Genomic DNA, 22,733 nt, shown 5'->3' with positions numbered 1-22,733 from the left:
ATGCTATGAAGGGAGACCCAGTGCAGACACCCCAAAATGTGGGGAGTAAGCAAAAATCCTTTCTGTAAAGCGTCATGTTGACAGATGAGACCAAGATAGAGCTTTTTGCTCAAGCAAATCATTTTTCTGATGTAGAACACAGTGCCTACAGTCAAATATGGTGGAGGTTCAAAGATGTTTTGGGGCTGTTTTGCTGCCTATGGCACAGGGTGCCTTGACTGTGTGCAAGGCATCATGAAATCTTAAGATTACCAAAGGATTTTGGGTAGCAATGTAGTGCCCAGTGTCAGCTGGGTTTGCGTCCTAGGTCATTGGTCTTCCAGCAGGACAATGTCCTCAAATATGCTTCAAGAAGCACCCAGAAGTGGATGGAAACAAAGCACTGAAGAGTTCTGAAGTGGCCAGCAATGCATCTGGATCTAAATGCCATTTAACACCTGTGCAGAGATCTTAAAATTGTTGTTGGGAGAAGGCGCCTTCACATATGAGAGATCTGCAGCAGTTTGCAAAAGAAGAATGCTTGAAAATTCCAGCTGAGAGGTGTAAGATGCTTATTGATGGTTATAGGAAGTGATTTGATTGTAATTATTTATTCCAAAGATTGTGCTACCAAATATTAAGTTGAGTGTGGAAACGATTTTGTCCGGCCCATTTTTCGGGTTTTGTGTGACATTATGTCCAGTTTTCTTTTTTCTCAGTTTTATGTGTTGTTCCAATACACACAATGGAAATAAACATGTGTATTACGAAACGTGTAATTGCAATAATTTTCTGGGCGAATTACTTCATTTTCTTGAACAATTTCAATGGTGCCAACACTTTCGACCATGACCTGAAACAAGATAGTAATGCCTATTCTTGTTTTTCTAATCTGTTTTTATCTTATAACTATAGATTTTTTTAATTCTATTTTCTGTACCAGGACTACCTTGATTCAGGGTAATAGGAGAAAATAGACCACCCATATGTGGTAAAATACTAATGTTTAGGCACATGACAGGATTCAGAAAGGAAAAGCTAGTGATGAGCGAGTATACTCGTTGATTGGGTTTTCCCGAGCATGCTCGGGTGATCTCCGAGTATTTTGGCGTGCTCGGAGGTTTAGTGTTTGTCGATGCAGCTGCATGATTTACAGCTGCTAGACAGCCTGAATACATGTGAGGAATGCCTAACAAACAGGCAACCCCAACATGTATTCAGCCTGTCCAGCAGCCGTAAATCATGCAGCTGCATCAACACTAAATCTCCGAGCACGCCAAAATACTCGGGAAAACCCGAGCAACGAGTATACTCACTCATTACTAGAAACAGCACTATTTAAACTTTTGGAGTTCAAATTTGAACTCCATGTCTCATTAGCAAAGCCCCTGAGGTAGCAAAACCATAAAAGCCACCAGAAGTGACTCTATTTTTTTTTAAACTAGGCCCCCTCAAAGAATTTAGAGATGTATTGAGCATTTTTAACAACAGGTGAATCACGAGATTAACATTTAGATGTGAAAATTAAGTTCAATTTTTTACAAAAAATGCTGTTTTAGCATTGTTATCCTGCCTGTGATGATAATGAGATGGCTACTGAAAAGTGATTTCTACAAAACAGGCAGTATTTACGTATTATGAGAGTCAGTGACCAGAATGAAATATTCAAAATGTATTTATTTTTTTTAATTGATGGCAAAAAGCAAAATTATCAAAAATTCTTAAAATACTGTATGTTCAAAGGAATAGTAGCAGATATCCAGTTCTTGTCAGCGGCCACTACACTTTGAAGATCTGTGCTGTTCAGCTCCGCTCAGTGTTTACATCTGGCTGCCGTTGGAGCTGATAACAGCTTAATGGTGCGCGTTGTCTGACTCCCACCCATCTGATATTGATGCCCTATCCTCAGGTCATCAGTATCAGATATATTGGAACGTCATATGCCCGGACAACCTCTTTAACCAATAGGTTATTTTTTATGTTATCTAATGACACATCCCATTGAAGAGCTTGGTATATATTTAATTTTTCCTTTCTCCAATCCTTTTTTCTTTTCTGAGAAGAATCTTGCTTCAATTTGTGGACCTGAGTCCTCATAAGTGCAGCCATGTAAGAGACTTATTTTGTACAGTCCCACTATACAGCACCCCTTAAAATGACATCAATATAGAAACCATAAATGGTACACACATTGACTCTTTTCCAGAAAGAAGAACCAGACACCAGTGTTCAGACAGCTGTTTTGGAATTCTTACCTTTGTAGTGTTGCTAATGGTCACATAGACGATGAGAGGTATGTGTCACAGAGATGGCTTGCCTCTTTGATGTAACCCGGAGTATTTTCTCTACTGCATGAAAGCACTAAGCGATTCGTTTGTTGCACCTGTGTCCGGGTTGCGGGTAGCTATGAGAGATGGGCGGGTCTGGCTACCCACATACCTAACCTCTGAGTGTGGTTACAGCCTATATAATGGAGGCTGTTGTTTGGCACATGGTCTGTGTGTTAGGAAAGAGAATGCCTCCTGTGTGTGTGTGGCTCCAGACCAAGCCTGAGTACTGGAAATTACTTCAGCCTGTGTGCCCACAGGCCTGGTAGAGCAGAGCCCTGCTATGGACATTTCTACTTTGTTTTGCCTGATCTAAAGGCTTTTTACTTTCTGTTTTTGCTTCTGGGTTTATGAAGCAATAAACCCACATTAATTTTTAAAAGGAACAAGCCTCCTGTTTTTCTCCCGTCGCACCCGAGTGAGTACAACCCCTACACCTTGTATCAGTAAAGCTTGATGAGATTCCCTTCATGCAGTTTCCAGGGAGGCACCGGGTTGCATTAATATGAACGATTGGGCGCATGGAGACTTTAAGGTCCTCATGCACATTAGATAAAAGTCTTGCAAACCTGCTGGTTTCGGCAGCATTGGTTGACCATCTATTATGGAAAGGGGCCACCTGACTCGGACTAAAACACTTTAGATAGTTGATCGTTCGTCCGGCAAGTTCAAGGCCGATTCTCCCAAACACAGACGTGATCGGCTGGCAGATAAGCTGAGTAAGGTGATTCTGGCAGCAGATTTCTGCTTTCTCCATAGAGAACATATGAATGCCTTCTGAGTGTTGATGTGTATGGGGAAATCAAGATAGATTTTTGTAGTCTGACAATTATCTAAAGAGTGTGGCCGGCTAAACTTAGTATTAAAAAGTATGAAAATTAACGTAGCTTTCTGCCTGAAGTAGGAACACTACTTTTTCCTATGTGTGGAGACCATTAAGTCTCCATACACCTGCTCATTCTTTTCAATGAAAACAAGTATTCCACAGAGGAACAAGAAATAGAGTATTTTATATAAAATCTTTATCATGCTATGTTAGCAAAAAAAGAAAAACCAAAGAATTAAGAAAAAAAAATGATATATATAATTTATTGTACCATGAGGCCCTCTTGGCTTTCCTAATTGCTCGCATCCATGTGACGCCACTTTATGGAGATGATCTTCATTATAAAGTACCAGATGGAGAAAGACACTATTTTTTTTATCACTATTAATTCTGAATTATGGCTCCGAACAACTCAGCCGCTATACTGCTGTGTGCAAGAGACGTGAAATAAGCATCTCTCCTCGCCGTTCATATGCCGGTGGTGTCCATCTGCTGGGCCGTTCTTGGCTGAAGAAGTGTATTTTGCTCGAATACAAGACTCCTCATTCCTGGTTCATGTCCTTCACATGCAATCATCTCGGCTCCGTTGCGTGAGTCGTCCTCCGCTCTGCGGCGGCCTCACACGTCTCTTCTGTTTGTCCTACGGTTTTATTTACAAACTCCGAATGCCTTCATGCCAAGTGATGCAACCGGTGTTCACATGTGGTTAATATTCCCAACGTTGCCCCTGCACAACTGGTCCTAATTTACATCCCCAACTGGGATGAGGCTTCTTTTTATTAAGAGGACAAAGGAGAGAACATATTTTTAGGTTCTTTTATAGGGAAAACTCATAAAAACATGACAGCGTAAATCCAGAGGGTTATTATAATGACAATTGAAAAGATGGAAATAGAAGAGGCGCCATTACTTTAATTCTTTCCTAAACTAGAGTTTTCCCACTGGGAGCGAACAGTAGGGTACTTCAGTTTTACTCTATAATTTCTTTGGGTTGTCTTTGCTTTAGTTTTTGACCCCCTTTAGACCAGGTGGAGGTATGGTGCAACAATTTATAACACAAGTGGGTGAGGATGACTGTAATGGAGAAATCCTAAACAGAAATGGGAAAATCCAGATTTTCAAATCCATACAATTCTTTCTTGTGCAAAAATCTGTAACAATTCAAACTGATACAATATTCTCATGGTGAACATCGTAAAAAAAAAAGTCCAGAATTGATGATTTAGGGACCACTCAGACACCAGAGAGTTTTCATCTACGTGAAAAATTGGTTCGAGTTTCATCCGTGTACTGGATCATGGTTTGGTCAGTTTTTCTTTCAGAGTTTTATCAGTTTTTCTCATGAAAAAAAAAAAAGTGATGGAGGTTTCTTATGGCATGCGGGTGCTGGCCGTGTTTTTCACGGACCCTTAGACTTGAATTGGGGAGTTTGGTCTATGATTCGGATCAAATTCAAACATGTCTCCGTGACCATGGACCTCAAAAATATACGGATACGTGATCAACCCCATAGAAGAGTATGAATTCTATCCATGAAAAACACGAATAGAAATCGTACTCGAAAAACTAGTGTCTGTACGAGCCCTGGCTCTCATCCTAACATCTCCCCAAAAATAAAATGCTATTATGAAGAGACCAAAATGGTACAAGTAAAAACTACAGGTCAGCCTGCAAAACAAGTTCGTTCAATGGAAAAATTGAGTTGTCTGATGCGGTGTCAAATACCTTTGTTTTTTAAAAGTAGTAATAATATAAAAAAAAGCTATTTTAATTTGGTATTCCTATTACAGCACTGACCGTCAGAATTGAGTTACCATTTCATATTTAGTGAGCGCTGTAAAACCAAAGCCCAAATAACAATATATCAGAAATTAAAGGGAATCTATCAGCAGGTTTTTGTTATGTAATCTGAGAGCAGCATGATGTAGGGGCTGAGATCCTGATTTCAGTGATGGATCATTTACTGGGCTGTGTTTTATCAGCAGGAGATTATCACTACAGGACTAGGTCTCTTGTGCCTTGTAGTCCAGCCACGCCCCCAGCACTGATTAGCAGCTTTCTGCCAATACACAGAAATCAGCCAATCAGTGGTGTGGGCGGGGTTATACAGGGCTCAACATTCTTGAGCTCTGCTAAACTGTTGCATCAAGGAAAGTACGGTAAGTGATACGTCACTGGAATCATAATTTCTGCCCCTACATCATGCTGCTCTTAGATTACATAGTAAAAAGCTGCTGAAAATAAAAGAGAAAGAAAAAAGAAACGGAAAAAAAAAGATAAAGCAAATACAAAATTAAAGAAAAAGAAGCACAAGAGTAAAAACTGATCAGTCAATGATGCCTGTCCCAGGTGCTATTTTTTCTTTTTTTGTACCCAGCTGTCTTTTTTGGAATCAGGCAATCATATAAAATAAACCTCCATTGTTTGCAGGAAGGGCGCAGACATTAATATCAGTCAGATCGTTTTCTAAGCAGCAGATTATTGTGTGTGTTTTCTACGCGCTGAAAATAGAATCGTGATTAATAATGTTTTGGCCAAAGGGAGTTTTCGAGGTTTTGGATCCTAGTAGAGGCTTCCTTGTTTTCTAATCCCGACAAGAAGACCCCTTTGGCTAAGCAGCCTCTTATCTCATTTATTTGTGTCTGCATGTGTTTCATTTTCAGTTCCAAACTTTGTTCAAAAGGAGCGCTGCCAGAAGCGGAGGGAGAAGTCGCACTGGGACGACGTTTTATTTCGTTTTCTTTCTATCTCGCGTTTGAGTTGTTGCATTTTCGTCGCTATTACCCGCGACTCGTGAAAGGCCTGGAGATTTATTAAGTATCACACGCCGGGAATAGAGAGGTTGCTTTAGGTAATTTAAAACACGTTAACAGTAGACATAAAATAAAATAACACACTCGGTGTTAAACATATTAGTCGTGTTTACATTCAGTATTCTTCGATTTTTATAAAGTGATGTGGAGATGTTGCGCAGATGGATAAACAGAACGGACGAAAATATATTATCTGTCATCGAGATCCTCGCAGCCCCGGACAGACCTAGGTTACGTTTCTATTCATTGTGCTCAAGTCTCCCCTTTTGTCGAATAGTCAAAAAAAAATCCTACAAAGTGCTCCGTCCAGAAAAATCGCTCATAAAAACAGAGCTGAAGTGAGAAATGTTGAGAAATGTCCTGTTACTATGGATGGCTTATAATGTAATAATAATAATAATAATACATTTTATTTCTATTGCGCCGACATATTCCGCAGCACTTTACATTTCAGAGGGGACGTGTACAGACAATAGACATTACAGCATAACAATAATCACATAGATCATAACAGATACCAAGAGGAATGAGGGCCCTGCTCGCAAGCTTACAATCTATGAGGAAATAGGGGAGACACGAAAGGTGGGTGGTAACAGTTGCCCTGATTGTATGGACCAGCCATAATGTTAAGTGTGTAACAGTACAGACACAGAGGGCTAATGGATGCATAAAGCATGTGGGAACATGATGCGGGGAACCTGGTTATGGTAAAACTTTTGACTGTGCCACCCAGGGATAGATTAGGTTAATGTGTTGAGGTGGTAGGCCAGTCTGAATAAATGCGTTTTCAGGGCACGCTTAAACTTGTGGGGATTGGGGACTAATCATATTGACCTGGGAAGTGCATTCCAAAGAATTGGCGCAGCACGTGTAAAGTCTTGGAGACGGGAGTGGGAGGTTCTGATTGTTGAGGATGCTAACCTCAGGTCATCAGGAGAATGGAGGGCGCTTGTAAGGTGGTATACTGAAACAAGGAAGGAGATGTAGGGTGGTGCTGAGCCATGGAGAGCTTTGTGGGTGAGGGTAATAAGTTTGTACTGGATTCTGGAGTGGATGGGTAGCCAGCGTAATGACTGGCACAAGGTAGAGGCATCGGTGTAACGATTGGCGAGGAATATGATCCTGGCTGCAGCATTCAAGACAGATTGGAGAGGGGAGAGTTTGGTAAGAGGGAGACCGATTAGAAGAGAGTTACAATAATCGAGACGAGAATGAATAAGAGAAACAGTAAGAGTTTTGCGGAGTCAAAAGTAAGAAAAGGTCGAATTCTAGAAATGTTTTTGAGGTGCAGATGACAAGAGCGAGCCAGTGATCGAATGTGGGGGGCAAAGGAAAGTTCGGAGTCAAGTATGACCCCAAGACAGTGGGCATGTTGCTGGGGAGTAATAGTGGAACCACACACAGAAATGGCAATGTCGGGTATAGGTACATTAGCAGAGGGAGGAAACACAAGGAGTTCAGTCTTTGACAGGTTCAGTTTTAAGATATAGTGAGGACATGATGTTAGACACAGCGTTTAGACAATTGCCGGTGTTTTCTAGAAAGGCTGGCGTGATGTCAGGAGAAGAAGCGTATAATTGGGTGTCATCAGCATAGAGATGGTACTGGAAACCAAATCTACTGATTGTTTGACCAATAGGGGCAGTGTACAAAGAGAAGAGGAGCGGGCCTAGGACTGATCCTTGAGGAACCCCAACAGTAAGGGGAAGATGAGAGGAGGAGGAACCGGCAAAAGATACAGTAAAGGAGCGGTCAGAGAGATAGGAGGAGAACCAGGAGAGAACGGTGTCCTTGAGGCCAATGGAACGGAGCATAGTGAGGAGAAGCTGATGATCCACCGTGTCGAATGCTGCAGAGAGATCCAAGAGAATTAGCATGGAGTAATGACCATTAGATTTAGCTGTTAGTAGATCATTAGAGACTTTAGTGAGGGCAGTTTCAGTAGAGTGTAAGGAGCGGAAGCCGGATTGGAGAGGGACGAGAAGAGAGTTATCAGAGAGATAGCAGATAAGACGGGAGTGGACCAGGCGTTCCAGGAGTTTAGAGATGAAGGGAAGATTAGAGACAGGTCTATAATTAGATGGCTTCTGGTTGCATGGCCGCCACATTGACCGTATGTCATCGGCGGGTGATGGATTGTACATTGCTAGGGTGGCCATATACTTTAGGTAAATGCTTCCTCAATTGACCGTCATGCCGCCTGACCCCGCCATACACATGCATGCTCAACTCAGCCACCAGATATTCCTCCTGCCTCCATAGACATTGACCCTCCACTGAGCCAACCACTATTTCTTTCCCCGCACTATTCCCCGCACTATTTCTTTCCACTGCGTGTATGCAGTCCATAGCTGTTTCTTTCCACCGCACATTTGGGATGTGTTTTCAGTGGATTGAAGGGAATAACCTGCTGCCTGACACCTCTGGTCGTATTTTAAAAGGATTGCGCATATGGAACATCAGTATGCCCAGTCCTTCCTTGCCCCAGTTTCTACTACCTCTCCACATTACACATGCTTTATTCACTCAGCCGACAGCTGTTCCTCTAGCCTACCTTACTTATTCATAATCATTTAACCCATAAATATACCTACTACCCCATTACCCGTGCACGATCCACCCAGCCGACAGCTATTCCACCCCCCATGTTCACGCACGCTCCATTCAGATGACAGCTATTCCTTCAATCCCCCATATTCACACACGCTCAACTCAGATGACAGCTGTTCCTTCCTCCCTCCTATGTTTATGCACGTTCCATTCAGATGACAGCTATTCCTCCACCCCCATGTTCATTCACACTCCACACAAATGACAGCAATTCCTCCCCTCATGTTCATGCACGCTCCACTTAGACGACAGCTATTCCTTCCATGCTCCTATGTTCACGCACGCTCCACTCAGATGACAGCTATTATTTCCACTCTCCCACTTTCATGCACGCTCCAGATGACAGCTGTTCCTTCCACCCTCCTATGTTCACGCACGCCACACTCAGATGACAGCTGTTCCTTCCACCCTCCTACGCTCACACACGCCCCACTCGATGACAGTAATTCCTGTCTCCCTCCCATTTGCGCTCACGCTTCACTCAGATGAAATTAGAATTTACTGCACACTCTTATTTGAATATCTTTCAGAGAATGTCAAAATTTAATTGAGCATATACAATGTACTCAGTGCTCATAATACACTGGAAAAAAAGAAAGGGGGGGAGCGATTGCGACACAACTTAATGTTTTGACCTCACTGGGGTCTTAGGCCTATTTCACACATCAGGTTTTCGCCGTCAGGCGCGATCTGGCGCTTTTGACAAAAACCGGATCCAGCGAAATGCAATGCCGGATCCGGTTTCCCCCCCATTGACTTGCATTAGAGCCGGATCGAGCCGGATGGCCATGCGTTTCATCCGATTTTCGCCGGATCCGGCAATGTGACGCGATCCGGCGTCTGGAAAAAACGGCTACTGTAACGTTTTTTGTCTCCGGCGAAAAAGCCGGACACGCCGGATTCGGCGTGTCCGGCTTTTTCATACAATGAAAGCCTATGAGCGCCGCAATGCGCCTGATCCGGCGACAGCTGGATCCGGCGGCCGGATCCGGTTTCTTTGGTCTGAGCATGCTCAGTAGCTCTGTCCACAAGACATATATAAAAGCAAGACAGTGGGACCCTCAGCCACTCCCAACATGCCACCCAAGCCAAGAACCAGGAGCAGGAGAAGGCAGCAGACATCTGCAGCAGCATCAGCACCACCCCAAATGGAGCAGCATGCTGAACAACGGGAGGGGAGTCCAGCAGCAGATGAGAGACGGTAATTATCAAATCCCCCATTCCTCCAAACTAGGGCTATGGAATATCAAGATATTCATTGGCCCTTTGTTTCTCTTTATTCAACAGCCGCCCAATAGATGCAGCAGCAGCAGCAATGGCATCAGCAGAAACACCACCCACAGCCATGGAGTCTGGCCATGAGGAAGACAGCACATCTTCTTCTGGGAGCCCTCCCTCGCATCGTCAGCGTTTGACGGTAAGTTTTTATTTCCAAAATCCATCATCTCTGTAATATATGTCTATTCATTGCCTTTTATTTCAAAACAGGAATCACAAGATGAAGAGGAGCTCCCAGAAGAAGAAGGAAGGGGTGGACAGACACCTGGAGTGGGCTCACAATTGGTAAGTTTTTTGCATCAAACGCAGAAACACAACATCACACTACACACAACACATAGAAAACAATGTTCTGCAGACCACACACAGCAAACAAATGCCTACATCCAAAGACATAACATTTTTTGTTTTCTTCTCTAGTCTTCCCAATCTGGTGCTCGGCCAAGAGGTCCTCGCAGTGCCTCCCAGGGTCGTCGGCGACAGCAACGCGGCGGTCACCAGCGTGTAAGTATAAATATTTTTGCTTTGTTTTTTTTGCACTTTTTATTTCATTTCTTTTGTGGAGGCTAATTATGTTATTTTTGTCTTTTTCTTTAACAGCCTTCACAGCGTGCTCCCGACTCTGACGGTGAGGATGGAGGGATTGATGTGGACCGCCTCATCGATCTTGTCAGAGAAAGGGAGCCGCTCTGGAATATGGCTGACCGCCGCTACGCTGACCTGATCGTTACCCGACGACTCTGGGAGGAAATCTGTTCGCTCCTTGTGGACCGCTGGGAGGACCTCGAAGCTCGGGCCCAGATTAAAGAGCGTAAGTATATACAGTACCGGTTGCTTGATTTAAACCAGTGTTTCCCGAACTCCAGTCATCGTGGTCCCCACGGATCATGTGTTCAGGATTTCTATTTACTTTGGAAATCCTGAAAACATGACCCCTGGGGACCATGAGGACTGGAGTTTGGGAAACACTGATGTTGTATACTAACCACTTTGTCCTTTCTTGTTTCAGGGGAGAGAATTGTGAAGCGGTGGCAGTCTGTGAGGGATCGTTTCAAGAAGGACTTCAATAAAGAGATGCGGGCCCCGAGTGGATCTGGAGGACGCAGGAGCAAGTACAAGTACGCACGAGCCCTGTCGTTCCTCCGGGAGACAATGCTCACCAGAAGGTAAATATTACACACCACATGTGACAAAAAAATGTTTAGATGTAACTTTTTTTTTTCAGCCATGACCATACCATGTCACTATTTTAATTGTTTTTTTTTCTCTTTATTCCACAGCACGGTGAGCAGCACTCGGGAGCCTGCACGATTGGACCCTTCTGAGGCGATCCCTGAGGAGACCGGCACCAAGGGACACTTCGACCGCCCCGGTACATCTGCACCTTCCCAGCCTTCCCACACATTCGACCCATCTGTCCCATCCACCAGCACAGGAGCATCGTGGCCGCCTACATTACATGAAGCTGCTGGTGAGGAGATCGCTTTCCCTTTACCCCACCCTTCTGCCACTGCCACCTCTAGTACACCTGCGGGTACTGGGCGGCAGCGGCAGAGGGGTCAGGAAAAGAGTTATGCGCCAGAGTTCTTGCATCTGAATGCATCTTTCCAGAACTGTCTAAAAGTCTTGTCAGAGCAAATCTCCGCAGGCTTTCAGCAGATCAACTCCAGCATTCTGGAGGTGAAGACACTTCTGCAAACCATGCATTCAGAAGCAAGATCTTCGCCAAACCACACCTTTTTCAGGTCTGTTGTGGAGCGCATGGCAACACTATCTCCTACCCAGCAGATGCATGTAATGCATTTGTGCCACGGTGCTCTACAGCAGGTTACCTCCCAACCTCCACCTCCCACCAATGTAGTTCCTCCACCTGCACCCCCTCCAGCCACTTTCCATCCTCCCCCTCCTATTACATCTGCACCCCCTCCAGCCACTTTCCATCCTCCCCCTCCTATTACATCTGCACCCCCTCCAGCCACTTTCCATCCTCCCCCTCCTATTACATACCAGCAACCTCCCCAGTACCAGCAACCTCCCCAGTACCAGACATCTCCCCACTTCCAGCAACCTGCCCCGTATCAAACTCCTTCCCCGTACCAAACTCCTTCCCCGTACCAAACTCCTTCCCCATACAACTTGCCATCAACATCATCTGCTCCTACAGTCCCTGCCCAACCCTCCACTCCACCGCCCACCACCTCTTCTGCCTCCCACATGTCCACCCATTCTGTAGCTTTTTCCACACCATCACCTCTAACTGTTCCTTTTCCACCACGATCCCAGTCCTCTCTCCACACTCCCATTGTCGAAGTGTCCCGCAGCCCCTCCAGCAGTATTTCCACCCCACACTACACAGATTTGTAATGTGTGTTTTGTAATAAAAATGCCCATTTGGTTGGTTTCAAACCTTTATTAAAAAATTTTTTTTTAACTTTAAAAAACAGTTTACAAAAAAAAAATATTTTAAATAAAAGTTAAATTATTGTTTACACTGGTTGTCTGTCATTTCTTTCTGCGGCGAAATATGTTTAAAAAAAAGGTTAAATACAGGGTATTTAAAAGGTAAAATGGTATTCAAAACCAGGTATATAACTGTGGGTAAATTTTAGCTTTTTGCCACAGTTGTGTTCCTGGTTGTGTTTGAAGCAAAGTATTTCACCTAAAAAGTTGTGTTTATTGTTGGTGACTTCCTAACAATGTACACAACTTTTGTTAAAAGGTGAAATACTTTGCATAAAACACAACCAGGTACACACCTGTGGCCTAAAGCTAAAAATAGAGACCATGACAAGATAGCCAACTTTGGTTGGCAAAGGTATATACTGTTGGTACAGAAGGTACACAAGTTTGGTTAGGGCACAAATCTTTCACACTCTGTCATCCTGCCAGTGTACTCTGCCTTGAGGTGACATAAAGTATAGTGCAAAATTGTCCCTCATTACTGAAACCGTCACAGAACTTCTAGTGGTAATGTCATGGTAATCTTGCAAGGTGGTTTCTTCAGAGGTGTCCTCAATGGAAATGGGTTCCTTGCAGATAACAAAATTGTGGAGTACCACGCAAGCTTTGATCACCTCGTCAACAGTTTCTGTCTTGAGGTTGATCGCAGTCAATAGGACCCGCCATTTGGCTGTCAGAATACCAAAGGTACATTCAACCATTCTTCTTGCTCTTGTGAGGCGGTAATTAAAAATGCGTTTTGGTCTTGTCAATCTTCTGCTAGAGTACGGTTTCAAAAGGTGTTCTGACAGCTGGAAGGCTTCATCCCCTACACAGACAAAAGGCATAGGTGGACCAGATGTTTGCGGCAGCGGTCTAGGTGGTGGGAACTGGAAGGTGTTTCCATACAGTTTACGCCCCATGGCAGACAGTTTGAAAACTTGAGAGTCATTGGAGCGGCCATAGGCCCCAATATCAACAGCAATAAATTTGTATTCCGCGTCAGCAATGGCCATGAGGACAATTGAAAAATATTTCTTGTAATTGAAATATTCCGATCCCGATCCGGCTGGCTTTACAATGCGGATATGTTTCCCGTCCACAGCGCCCAAGCAGTTGGGAAACTGACATATCTGTTGAAACTTGTCAGCAATTTCAATCCACCTCTCTGTTGTGGGCTCTGGTAAAATCTCTTCAGCTAAGGAGTCCCACAGTGCACGGCATGTGTACTTCACTATTCCTGATATGGTGGAAATCCCGAGTCTGTACTGGAAATGCAGTGACGAAAGGGATTCTCCAGTTGCAAGAAATCTGTGGGGAATTAAAAAACAATCAATTAGTTTAAAATCACAGCATTACATACCAAAAGTCAGCTATAACACTTGGAGATACAAACTACCACCAACAAGATTGCAGTGAAAGTGTGCTCTGATGCGATCACATCCAATAAATGTGGCTTACCTTAAAGTCACCATCAGACGCTCTGCGGGTGAAACAGAGAAGCGGCAATAGGTGTCCGCTTTTCTTATGAGGTGTGCAATGCGCTCCACCAAGTAATCAAAATTCTCCATTTTCATCCGCACATATCGAAAAAATTTATCCGGGTTTCGTCGAAGGTCCATGCAGAGTGTAGAATAGACCCCACGCGTCATTCTCTTGGCTGTGATGGGGTGGATCCACAAACGTCGTCTACGATGCCTGATGCGCTGCTGCCTCGCTCTCTCCTTCTCCAGAACAATCACCCTCAAACTATTCGCCTCCGCTATAAAATCCGCCAAATTCTTCAAAATATTTCCAATCACAACATCCATCTTCGCCAGTAACTTGCTCTTCTCTCCAACCTGCACTTTCTCCTCGACAACCTGTCAAAGAAGGGCTTTAGGAACACTCTATATATAGTTTTCCAGTAGCCAATTCCGTTCGGAAGGCCACAAGGGTCAATTTTAAAAACCGGATCCGGCGTAATCCGTCGAAAAACGGATAGAAAAACGGAAGAACCGGATGAGACGGATCCGGTTTTGTCTGTCAAGAACAAGACGGATCCGGCAGAAAACTGGATCCGGAACATCAGGTTTTACAAAACATTTGCCGGATCCGGCGTTCCGGCACGACGCCGGATCGCGCCTGACGCCGAAAACCTGATGTGTGAAAGTAGCCTAAATCATAAGTCGCTTAATCCAGCTGTATTATAAATACGAGAAATAGGCAAGAAAAGAGAGAAATCCCTGTAGGATCCAGGGTCTATGCTCCAAATGTTGTTGTAATAAAGCAAAAATTGCTCATGGTGAGGAGGGACCTATATTTATGGTCCACAGAGCAGAGAGATAGCCAGTGCAGCTTGACCCCTTAGTAAGCAGCATGGCCGAGAGGCGCTCCTGCGCCCTGCTGTGAGGTCAGGTTCTGACTTTGTTCACTGTGAAGGGGGAAAAAAAATTGTTAAACAATGCACTTTAGGCCGGGATCACACAACCGTGTGTGATGCGAGAAACTCGCAGGAGTTTCTCGCGTCACACACGGTTGTGTGATCCCGGCCTTACAGGTTCACTGCCGCATCAGACCACATTGCAATACTTACGAAATTCCTTTCTGACTCGTGGCGTGGCGTTGTCCCAGTCATCCATCATCACTCGGGCCACCTCATTCCACTTTCGCCGAAGCACCACGTTGTCCGAGTGCTACTGCTCCCCGGTGTCCCACAACGCAAATCACTCCTCCACTAATGTGATTAGGAGGTCGTTGTCCAGGTAGTCCTCTTCCCGTTGTTGTACTTAGAAATGAAAGAAAGAAATTAATGTTGGAAAGATAAAGCAATTTAAAAAAAAAAAAGAGAAAGAAAAAAGAGTCAAGAAAAAAAAAACTTACATGCCTGCTTGCCACCGGAACGTTGGCCTGAGTCTGCTGCTCCTGCTCTTCTGCACTTGTTGAAGTGTTCTGTAAAACAAAATGCATGAATTTGCCACATGTGTAGTGACAGTGAATACTTACCACTCACTAGCAATTGTGCTCACTTCAAGACTCCTGTCCGGTGTGTTCGGTGTGCTCTGGACTTGAGGCCATGGTGATATGGTGATGAATGCTGCAAGAAAGAGACAGAAATGAGTACAGACTGCAGGGAGAAAACAGACAGATATTAGCTTGTATACTCACATTTTGGTAAATTCAGATTCTTTGCAGATATCTTCCACAGTCTGGAGTCTTCCAATCTCTTCCACAGTCTGGAGAGTACTTGACTTCCAGTGCCCACACCCTCTTTTTATACATCTTTTGTGGGGGTGGCTAAAACCAGTTCCTTGACATGTTTACTCAGAAAAATACATGCGTACGCAAGCGTTCCCATAGACTGTAATGCGTTGTTTAGACACACTCCTTCCACAAGCGTCCGCATGCGTATGGCCCCAGCAATTTGACGTCTCCAAAATTGCAACATGTTGCATTAGCCGCCTCCCGCCGCACACACCGAAACAAAGCATGTCCCTGCGTACACCATGTCAAAGATAGGGACACCTGACGCCTGCGGATGTAGGCGTCAGAAACGCTGCGGACACAACCGCAAATGTGAAACCGGCCTTAGAGAAGGTTTTTTTAGGCAGAAGTAGAGAGCTCCCATTCTGATGGACTTGGTATGGTATAGGTCGGCATAAGAAATTAGCAAAAATATTATCGGGACTCTGCACTGGTGTCCGCGTCAGTACACCATGACAGTCAAAACAGGGCCCTGCAAACTTACTTGGCTGGCATTCAAAGGTCGGCATCCTGAACACCTCTCATATTTACAAGGCACAAAGGATGTCATTTGCATTGCCCTGCAACGTTATGGCGGCCTTGTAATCACTAGAGGCACTCAGGATATGGCCAATTAAGTTCCTGGCTTGATTGCCACTGAATACCAACACCAGACCTGAGTCATACAAAAATTTTTTTGCTCATCGTTAGTTGGCATGTATTTGGCATGTGCCAGGGTTCAGACTCTTTTTGCCTAAGTTTTGTGGTTGGCTTCTCTGTCCGCCGAGCCACAGCTGATACACCTTTTCTCCTGGTGTTTAGTTTCTCTTATCTTTGCTTCAGTCTATTTAGGGTGACAGGTGTTTTCATTTTCTCATTTGTCTGCCCTATTCGGGTGCGGCTTTTTATTATTTCCCCTTTCTAGCCTTTCCTTCTGGTGATAGACTCATTTGGATGTTCAGCGATACTAGGAAAGAAAAAAGAAGTTCCAGCGCCAGGAATGGAAAATTAAAAATCCATTTTATTGTGCCATTGCATATTAAAATTCCAGCAGGTACAGCATATCTGTCGGATGACTACAGAACAACGCGTTTCGACGCCTCAGGTCTTAATCATGTTCTGAACATGATTAAGACCTGAGGCGTCGAAACACGTTGTTCTGTAGTCATCCGACAGATATGCTGTACCTGCTGGAATTTTAATATGCAATGGCACAATAAAATGGATTTTTAATTTTCCATTCCTGGCGCTGGAACTTCTTTTTTCTTTCCTATTATTGATTGACTGCCTAGTCAAATCCATGCTCAGGATCTGGATCCTACCAGCAAGGCAGTGCGGTGAGCTGGATTAACTTCTCTTTTTTTGTTCAGCCATACTGGTTTAGTTTAAGCCAGTCAGTGAAAGACCAGCTAGGATTTAACTCTTTGCTGTTTATGTTCTTTACTCTGCACCTGTCTTCTGTTTCTTTTAGAAGTAGATGGCATATTATCTAACAACACGTATTTAATCCTTTATTATTTTCTGGTTTGTTTTACTCACTGTGGGATCTTGTTCTATTCCTGCACACTTTCCCTTCTGTAGGTAATTTACACTCTGCTCTGCCCTCCGGTTCTTTAGGAGGAACATGAAACACTCCACGGCCTTTGCGGCAGCATAGGTCTGAGTTGCCATCGTCTAGTCTGTGGTAATGATAATAGAAGAAATTAGTATAAAAAAATAGAAACCCAGAAGCTTTGTCTTAGGGAGTTCATACACATTAGATCATTTTGTATGCATTGGCCTATTAAGACCATAGCAAATGATCGTCAGCTATAATTTGGTAAGACCAAAGATTGCGAGTGTTCATAATCGTTCCAAAAAAAACAGTCGTGGGTGTTGGATCTGTTTCTCTTAAATAGCGCTGGCTTTATAATTAGGAAAGAAAATCTAAAATTGTAGTCTGGAATGTATTTGGGGGGATCATTTGTCTTCCCATTTTCATCTAATGTTTGGTTGAGGGGGCTTCTAGGCTTATTTTTGTTTTCTTTGTGATAGCAGTTGGTTGAGATATAGGATGTATAATTAGATATACAACGTTTATATACATGATAACTAATATCTAATGAGATCTGTAACATTTTGTGAATCTTTATGACACCAGGATAAGACGTCCATTTCATAGTGTTCCTTTCCCGGTTGCCTACTCACTGCCAAGAACTCTGCCGTGGAGTGATGCAGCGATTCTAAGACTCTAACTCGAGCTTTGATTTTTCTTTAATTGTGCCAGATGAGTGGATAGTGCATGAATTAGCTGCAGGCGGTGGAAATCCTGGAATGCACCATGCTTTCATACATATCCAAATCCCACTTCATAAGTTTTGTCTGGAGTGAAGCGTCCTTCTCTGCACCTACTCATTTATGTTCATCTGCTATTAAGCAGCCAGAAAATCTGATAGAAAGTAAGTCAGGACTATCAGCTAATAACTATTGTGCTTTCCTTTTATGCTTTTGGGGGATATTTGTCTTTTTTAACCTGGCAAAGTATTTATCACTTATTAAAGGCTATGAACACTTTTCATAACCATTTTATTATAATGCATCCCCCACAAGCTTCAGGTTTCTTCACTGGTGACCAGCCTGCATTGTTATCAACAGCAAAAAAAAGAAACTAGATCGCCGTACATGGCATGTCCAGTTGCGTCTATGACTTACAAGGCAGGAAGGGGCCGATTTGTTAAGATAGGCGCTCTCGATGGGAGTCTTAATTACTACGCTTGGTGAGGTAATAAGCAACGAACGAATTAAGAGGCACACGCCACTAAATGATTTTGGTGCCTCTTCTCAGTGTCAAGCGGCTTCATTGCAACTTTTTAAAGAGTTTTCACACATTAATTACGCCCGCACAATAAATGGTCGCGTGCTGTGCCCGCTTTGGTAGAGCCGACTGGGACAGGTGTGAAAATGCCAAAAGTTGCCAATTTTTTTTGCGACCTTTCAATGTGTTTTTTTGCCTTTCTGTCATAAACACTGATGAATCGGCCTTGAAATCTGAAGTCAGATTTTTTACCATTGGCAACATCTACATACATGTATCTGCATCGTGTGACTTCAAATTTATGAGTGTACGTCTTCTTTTCGCAGAACACGACCAACAGATCGATGATGTCTTCAGCCTCAATGGACAAATTGAGCACAAGCTCTGCTACTTGAAGCAGAATGTTCCAGCCGACATACGACTGGTTCTTATTGGCCATTCCATTGGTTGTTATATCATCTTGGAGATGATGAAACGATCTCCAGAGTTGAAGGTAAGATGTTTTCAATAGGAGCAATGATTTACAGCTCTTGGATGTGACTTCGGGTGAACGATTCTAAAATACCTTCTCTTTGGCCAAGTGAATCTCAACTGTGGTCGTGAATTTTATGACTGCATCATCCTTTTTCTTGATGGATGTCTTCTTTCTGTTTTAATTTTATCTACTCTCGCAAACATAAATGTAGATTCCAATGAACTGGTCTTCTCATTGTTTCTAAAATATTAGAGATTTGTGCCCTCAGATAACTTTCAGACCTTAATTAGCCTGTTGGGTTTATGACTTGTTCAATGTCATCGTTTGTAAAGGTCAAGTGATGCAAATTTACCAGGTTTATAAAAACCCTGCCTACTCTAACCTAGTGCCAAAAAACAGCAGCCATGGGTTCTTCTAAGGAGCTGCCTAGCACTCTGAAAATGAAAATGGTGGAGGCCCACAAAGCAGAAGAAAGCTATAAGAAGATAGCAAAGCGTTTTCAAGTTGCCCTTTCCTCAGTTTCAAAATTTAGTTAAGAAATGGCAGTTACCAGAAACAGTGGAAATCAAGAAAAGGTCTGGAAGACCAAGCAAAATTTCAGTGAAAGCTGCTCATAGAATTGCTAGAGAGGCAAATCAGAATCCCCTCTTAACTGTAAAAGATCTTCAGAAAGATTTAACAGACTCTGAAGTTGTGATACATTGTTGTGTTGCAGCCAGTGGCTCGGTGAACATTTCTCAGGAAGAATGTATACAATGACATTTCTACAAATTCTTGGTGCAAATATAACATCATCTGTAAAAAAAGCTGAGGTTGAAAAGAGGAAGGCTGCTACAAATGGATAATGATCCTAAACACACGTCAACATCCACAATAGATGACCTCAAAAAGCGCAAGCTGAAGGTTTTACAATGGCCCTCACAGTCCCCTGATCTGAACATCATTGAAAATCTGTGGTTAGACCTAAAAATAGCAGAGGATGCAAGACGACCCAGGAATCTCACAGAACTGGAAGAATTTTCCAAGGAAGAAAGAATGAAAATCTCTCAAACAAGAATTGAAAGACTCTAGGCTGCCTACTAAAAGTGTTTACAAGCTGTGAAACATGCAAAAGGGGGTGCTATTAGGTACTAACCATGCAGGGTGCTCAATCTTTTGCATAGGCCCATTTTCCTTTGCAATTTTTAAAATGTAAAAAATAAAATATTTTTTGTTGCCTAAATTACAAAGGAAATGTTTCCTCTTTAACTTTAGGCATTTTAGAGATCATTTCATCTTCATCTTCACAGTAACATTCATTTTGACCAGGGGTGCCCAAACTTTTACATGCCACTGTAAGATTGAGGATGTAAAGTCTCATGAATCGGTCATCAACCAGTGACTGGTTTTGTGCAGATATTAAGTGCTACTAAATGTGAGGAATACAATTGATTGAAGGGTCCATGATTTTCAGAAAAAGGTAGAAAAGGTGAAACAAAGAAAAATTACATTTGTAAATGCAATAGTTCTGCTTAAAAAAGATGTATGGAAAAAAAAGATGTCTAAAAACTTTGGACATTGGGAATTTGACTGTCTGAGGTAGTTCATTTCAGATAACTGGTGCAGCACAAGAAAAATCTTGGTGATTTGACTGGGAGGTTTGGATTAAAATTATTTTTAAAACTTTTTATATTTCATGATTTTAAGTAGACTTTTTCTTTTGTTCCTGTGGCTTTATGGCTTAAGATTAAAAGTCAGAAAAATCTAAGAATGAAAAGCATGCAATAAGAGTAGTGTGATGTTAAATATTTAGCTTATTGTTAAAATTGTTGTCCAAGAGAAACAAAGTTATCGCCTATCCCGAGTATAGATGATAACTTACTGCACAGTGGGGGTCTGACCACTTGGGCCGGCATCGATCAGCTGAACAAGGAATGTTTATGCCTAGTGGGGCACTCTTCTCCCCGTTACAAAATGGAGTGGCAAGTCAGATGCCCAACTGCATCACCGTTCATTCTCTATGAGGATACCGAACAAAGCCGAGCGCAGAGCTCAACAGCACCATAGAGAATGAAGGGAGCAGCAGTTGAGTCCTTTCTTGTCTCATGTTACAATTAAAATTTTAAAATATGTTCAAACCCCTTCTCCCTCATCTTCTTTTCATAATTCTGTTTAATGGTAAAGCTGACGATTTATTTAGATAGCTGTCTGCCAAAATCTGTAAATCCCATGGACTTGAATAGAGAAAGCTCAGCACTCTCCCTCTCCAGTTTTCCTTGTCTTCTTTATTATTGGCCTTGAACTGTTGCATGGGTGATGGGACCAGGACTGTGGAGTCGGTAAGCCAAACCAACGACTCCTTAATTTCCCTGACTTCCAACTCCGACTCCACAGCACTGGTCAATACTGAGCATGTACATAAAGTGCAGCACAGATTCATCTCATCTATGACTCCACAGCACTGGTCACTACTGAGCATGTACATAAAGTATAGCACAGATTCATCTCATCTATAACCCCACAGCACTGGTCACTACTGAGCATGGACATAAAGTGCAGCACAGATTCATCTCATCTATGACCCCACAGCACTGGTCATTACTGAGCATGTACATAAAGTATAGCACAGATTCATCTCATCTATGACCCCACAGCACTGGTCATTACTGAGCATGTACATAAAGTGCAGCACAGATTCATCTCATCTACGACCCCACAGCCCTGGTCACTGCTCAGCATGTACATAAAGTGCAGCACAGATTCATCTCCACTAAGACTCCACAGCACTGGTCACTACTGAACATGTACATAAAGTGCAGCACAGATTCATCTCCTCTACGACCCCACAGCACTGGTCACTACTGAGCATGTACATAAAGTGCAGCACAGATTCATCTCATCTACATCTCCACAGCACTGGTCACTACTGAGCATGTACATAAAGTGCAGCACAGATTCATCTCCACTAAGATTCCACAGCACTGGTCACTACTGAACATGTACATAAAGTGCAGCACAGATTCATCTCATCTACATCTCCACAGCACTGGTCACTACTGAGCATGTACATAAAGTGCAGCACAGATTCATCTCATCTACGACCCCACAGCACTGGTCACTACTGAGCATGTACATAAAACGCAGCACAGATTCATCTCATCTACGACCCCACAGCACTGGTCACTACTGAGCATGTGCATAAAGTGCAGAACAGATTCATCTCATCTACGACCCCACAGCACTGGTCACTACTGAGCATGTACATAAAGTGCAGCACAGATTCATCTCCACTAAGACTCCACAGCACTGGTCACTACTGAACATGTACATAAAGTGCAGCACAGATTCATCTCCTCTACGACCCCACAGCACTGGTCACTACTGAGCATGTACATAAAGTGCAGCACAGATTCATCTCATCTACATCTCCACAGCACTGGTCACTACTGAGCATGTACATAAAGTGCAGCACAGATTCATCTCATCTATGACCCCACAGCCCTGGTCACTACTGAGCCTGTACATAAAGTGCAGCACAGATTCATCTCATCTACCACCCCACAGCACTGGTCACTACTGAGCATGTACATAAAGTGCAGCACAGATTCATCTCCACTAAGACTCCACAGCACTGGTCACTACTGAACATGTACATAAAGTGCAGCACAGATTCATCTCATCTACGACCCCACAGCACTGGTCACTACTGAGCATGTGCATAAAGTGCAGAACAGATTCATCTCATCTACGACCCCACAGCACTGGTCACTACTGAGCATGTAAATAAAGTGCAGCACAGATTCATCTCATCTACGACTCAACAGCACTGGTCACTACTGAGCATGTACATAAAGTGCAGCACAGATTCATCTCATCTATGACCCCAGAGCACTGGTCACTACTGAGCATGTAAATAAAGTGCAGCACAGATTCATCTCATCTACGACTCCACAGCACTGGTCACTACTGAGCCTGTACATAAAGTGCAGCA

General features: G+C 43.3%; 1 protein-coding gene across 2 annotated transcripts in view; it reads left to right on the top strand.

Annotated features, from left to right (window-relative positions):
• The window catches only part of LDAH (lipid droplet associated hydrolase), a 300,338-nt gene that overhangs the window by 130,370 nt on the left and 147,235 nt on the right, over positions 1–22,733 (top strand). For both annotated transcript variants that reach the window (XM_073568296.1, XM_073568298.1), the window contains exon 4: positions 18,615–18,781. In XM_073568296.1, the coding sequence (XP_073424397.1) occupies positions 18,615–18,781 (167 nt within the window). The remainder of the gene's footprint in view (positions 1–18,614; positions 18,782–22,733) is intronic.

Source organism: Dendrobates tinctorius, unplaced genomic scaffold, assembly GCF_039654945.1.
Source record: "Dendrobates tinctorius isolate UK_male_01 unplaced genomic scaffold, ASM3965494v1 ptg000021l, whole genome shotgun sequence".
Taxonomy (NCBI): Eukaryota; Metazoa; Chordata; class Amphibia; order Anura; family Dendrobatidae; genus Dendrobates; species Dendrobates tinctorius.
The sequence above is the reverse complement of the archived record's forward strand: the minus strand, read 5'-3'. Positions and strand labels throughout refer to the sequence as shown.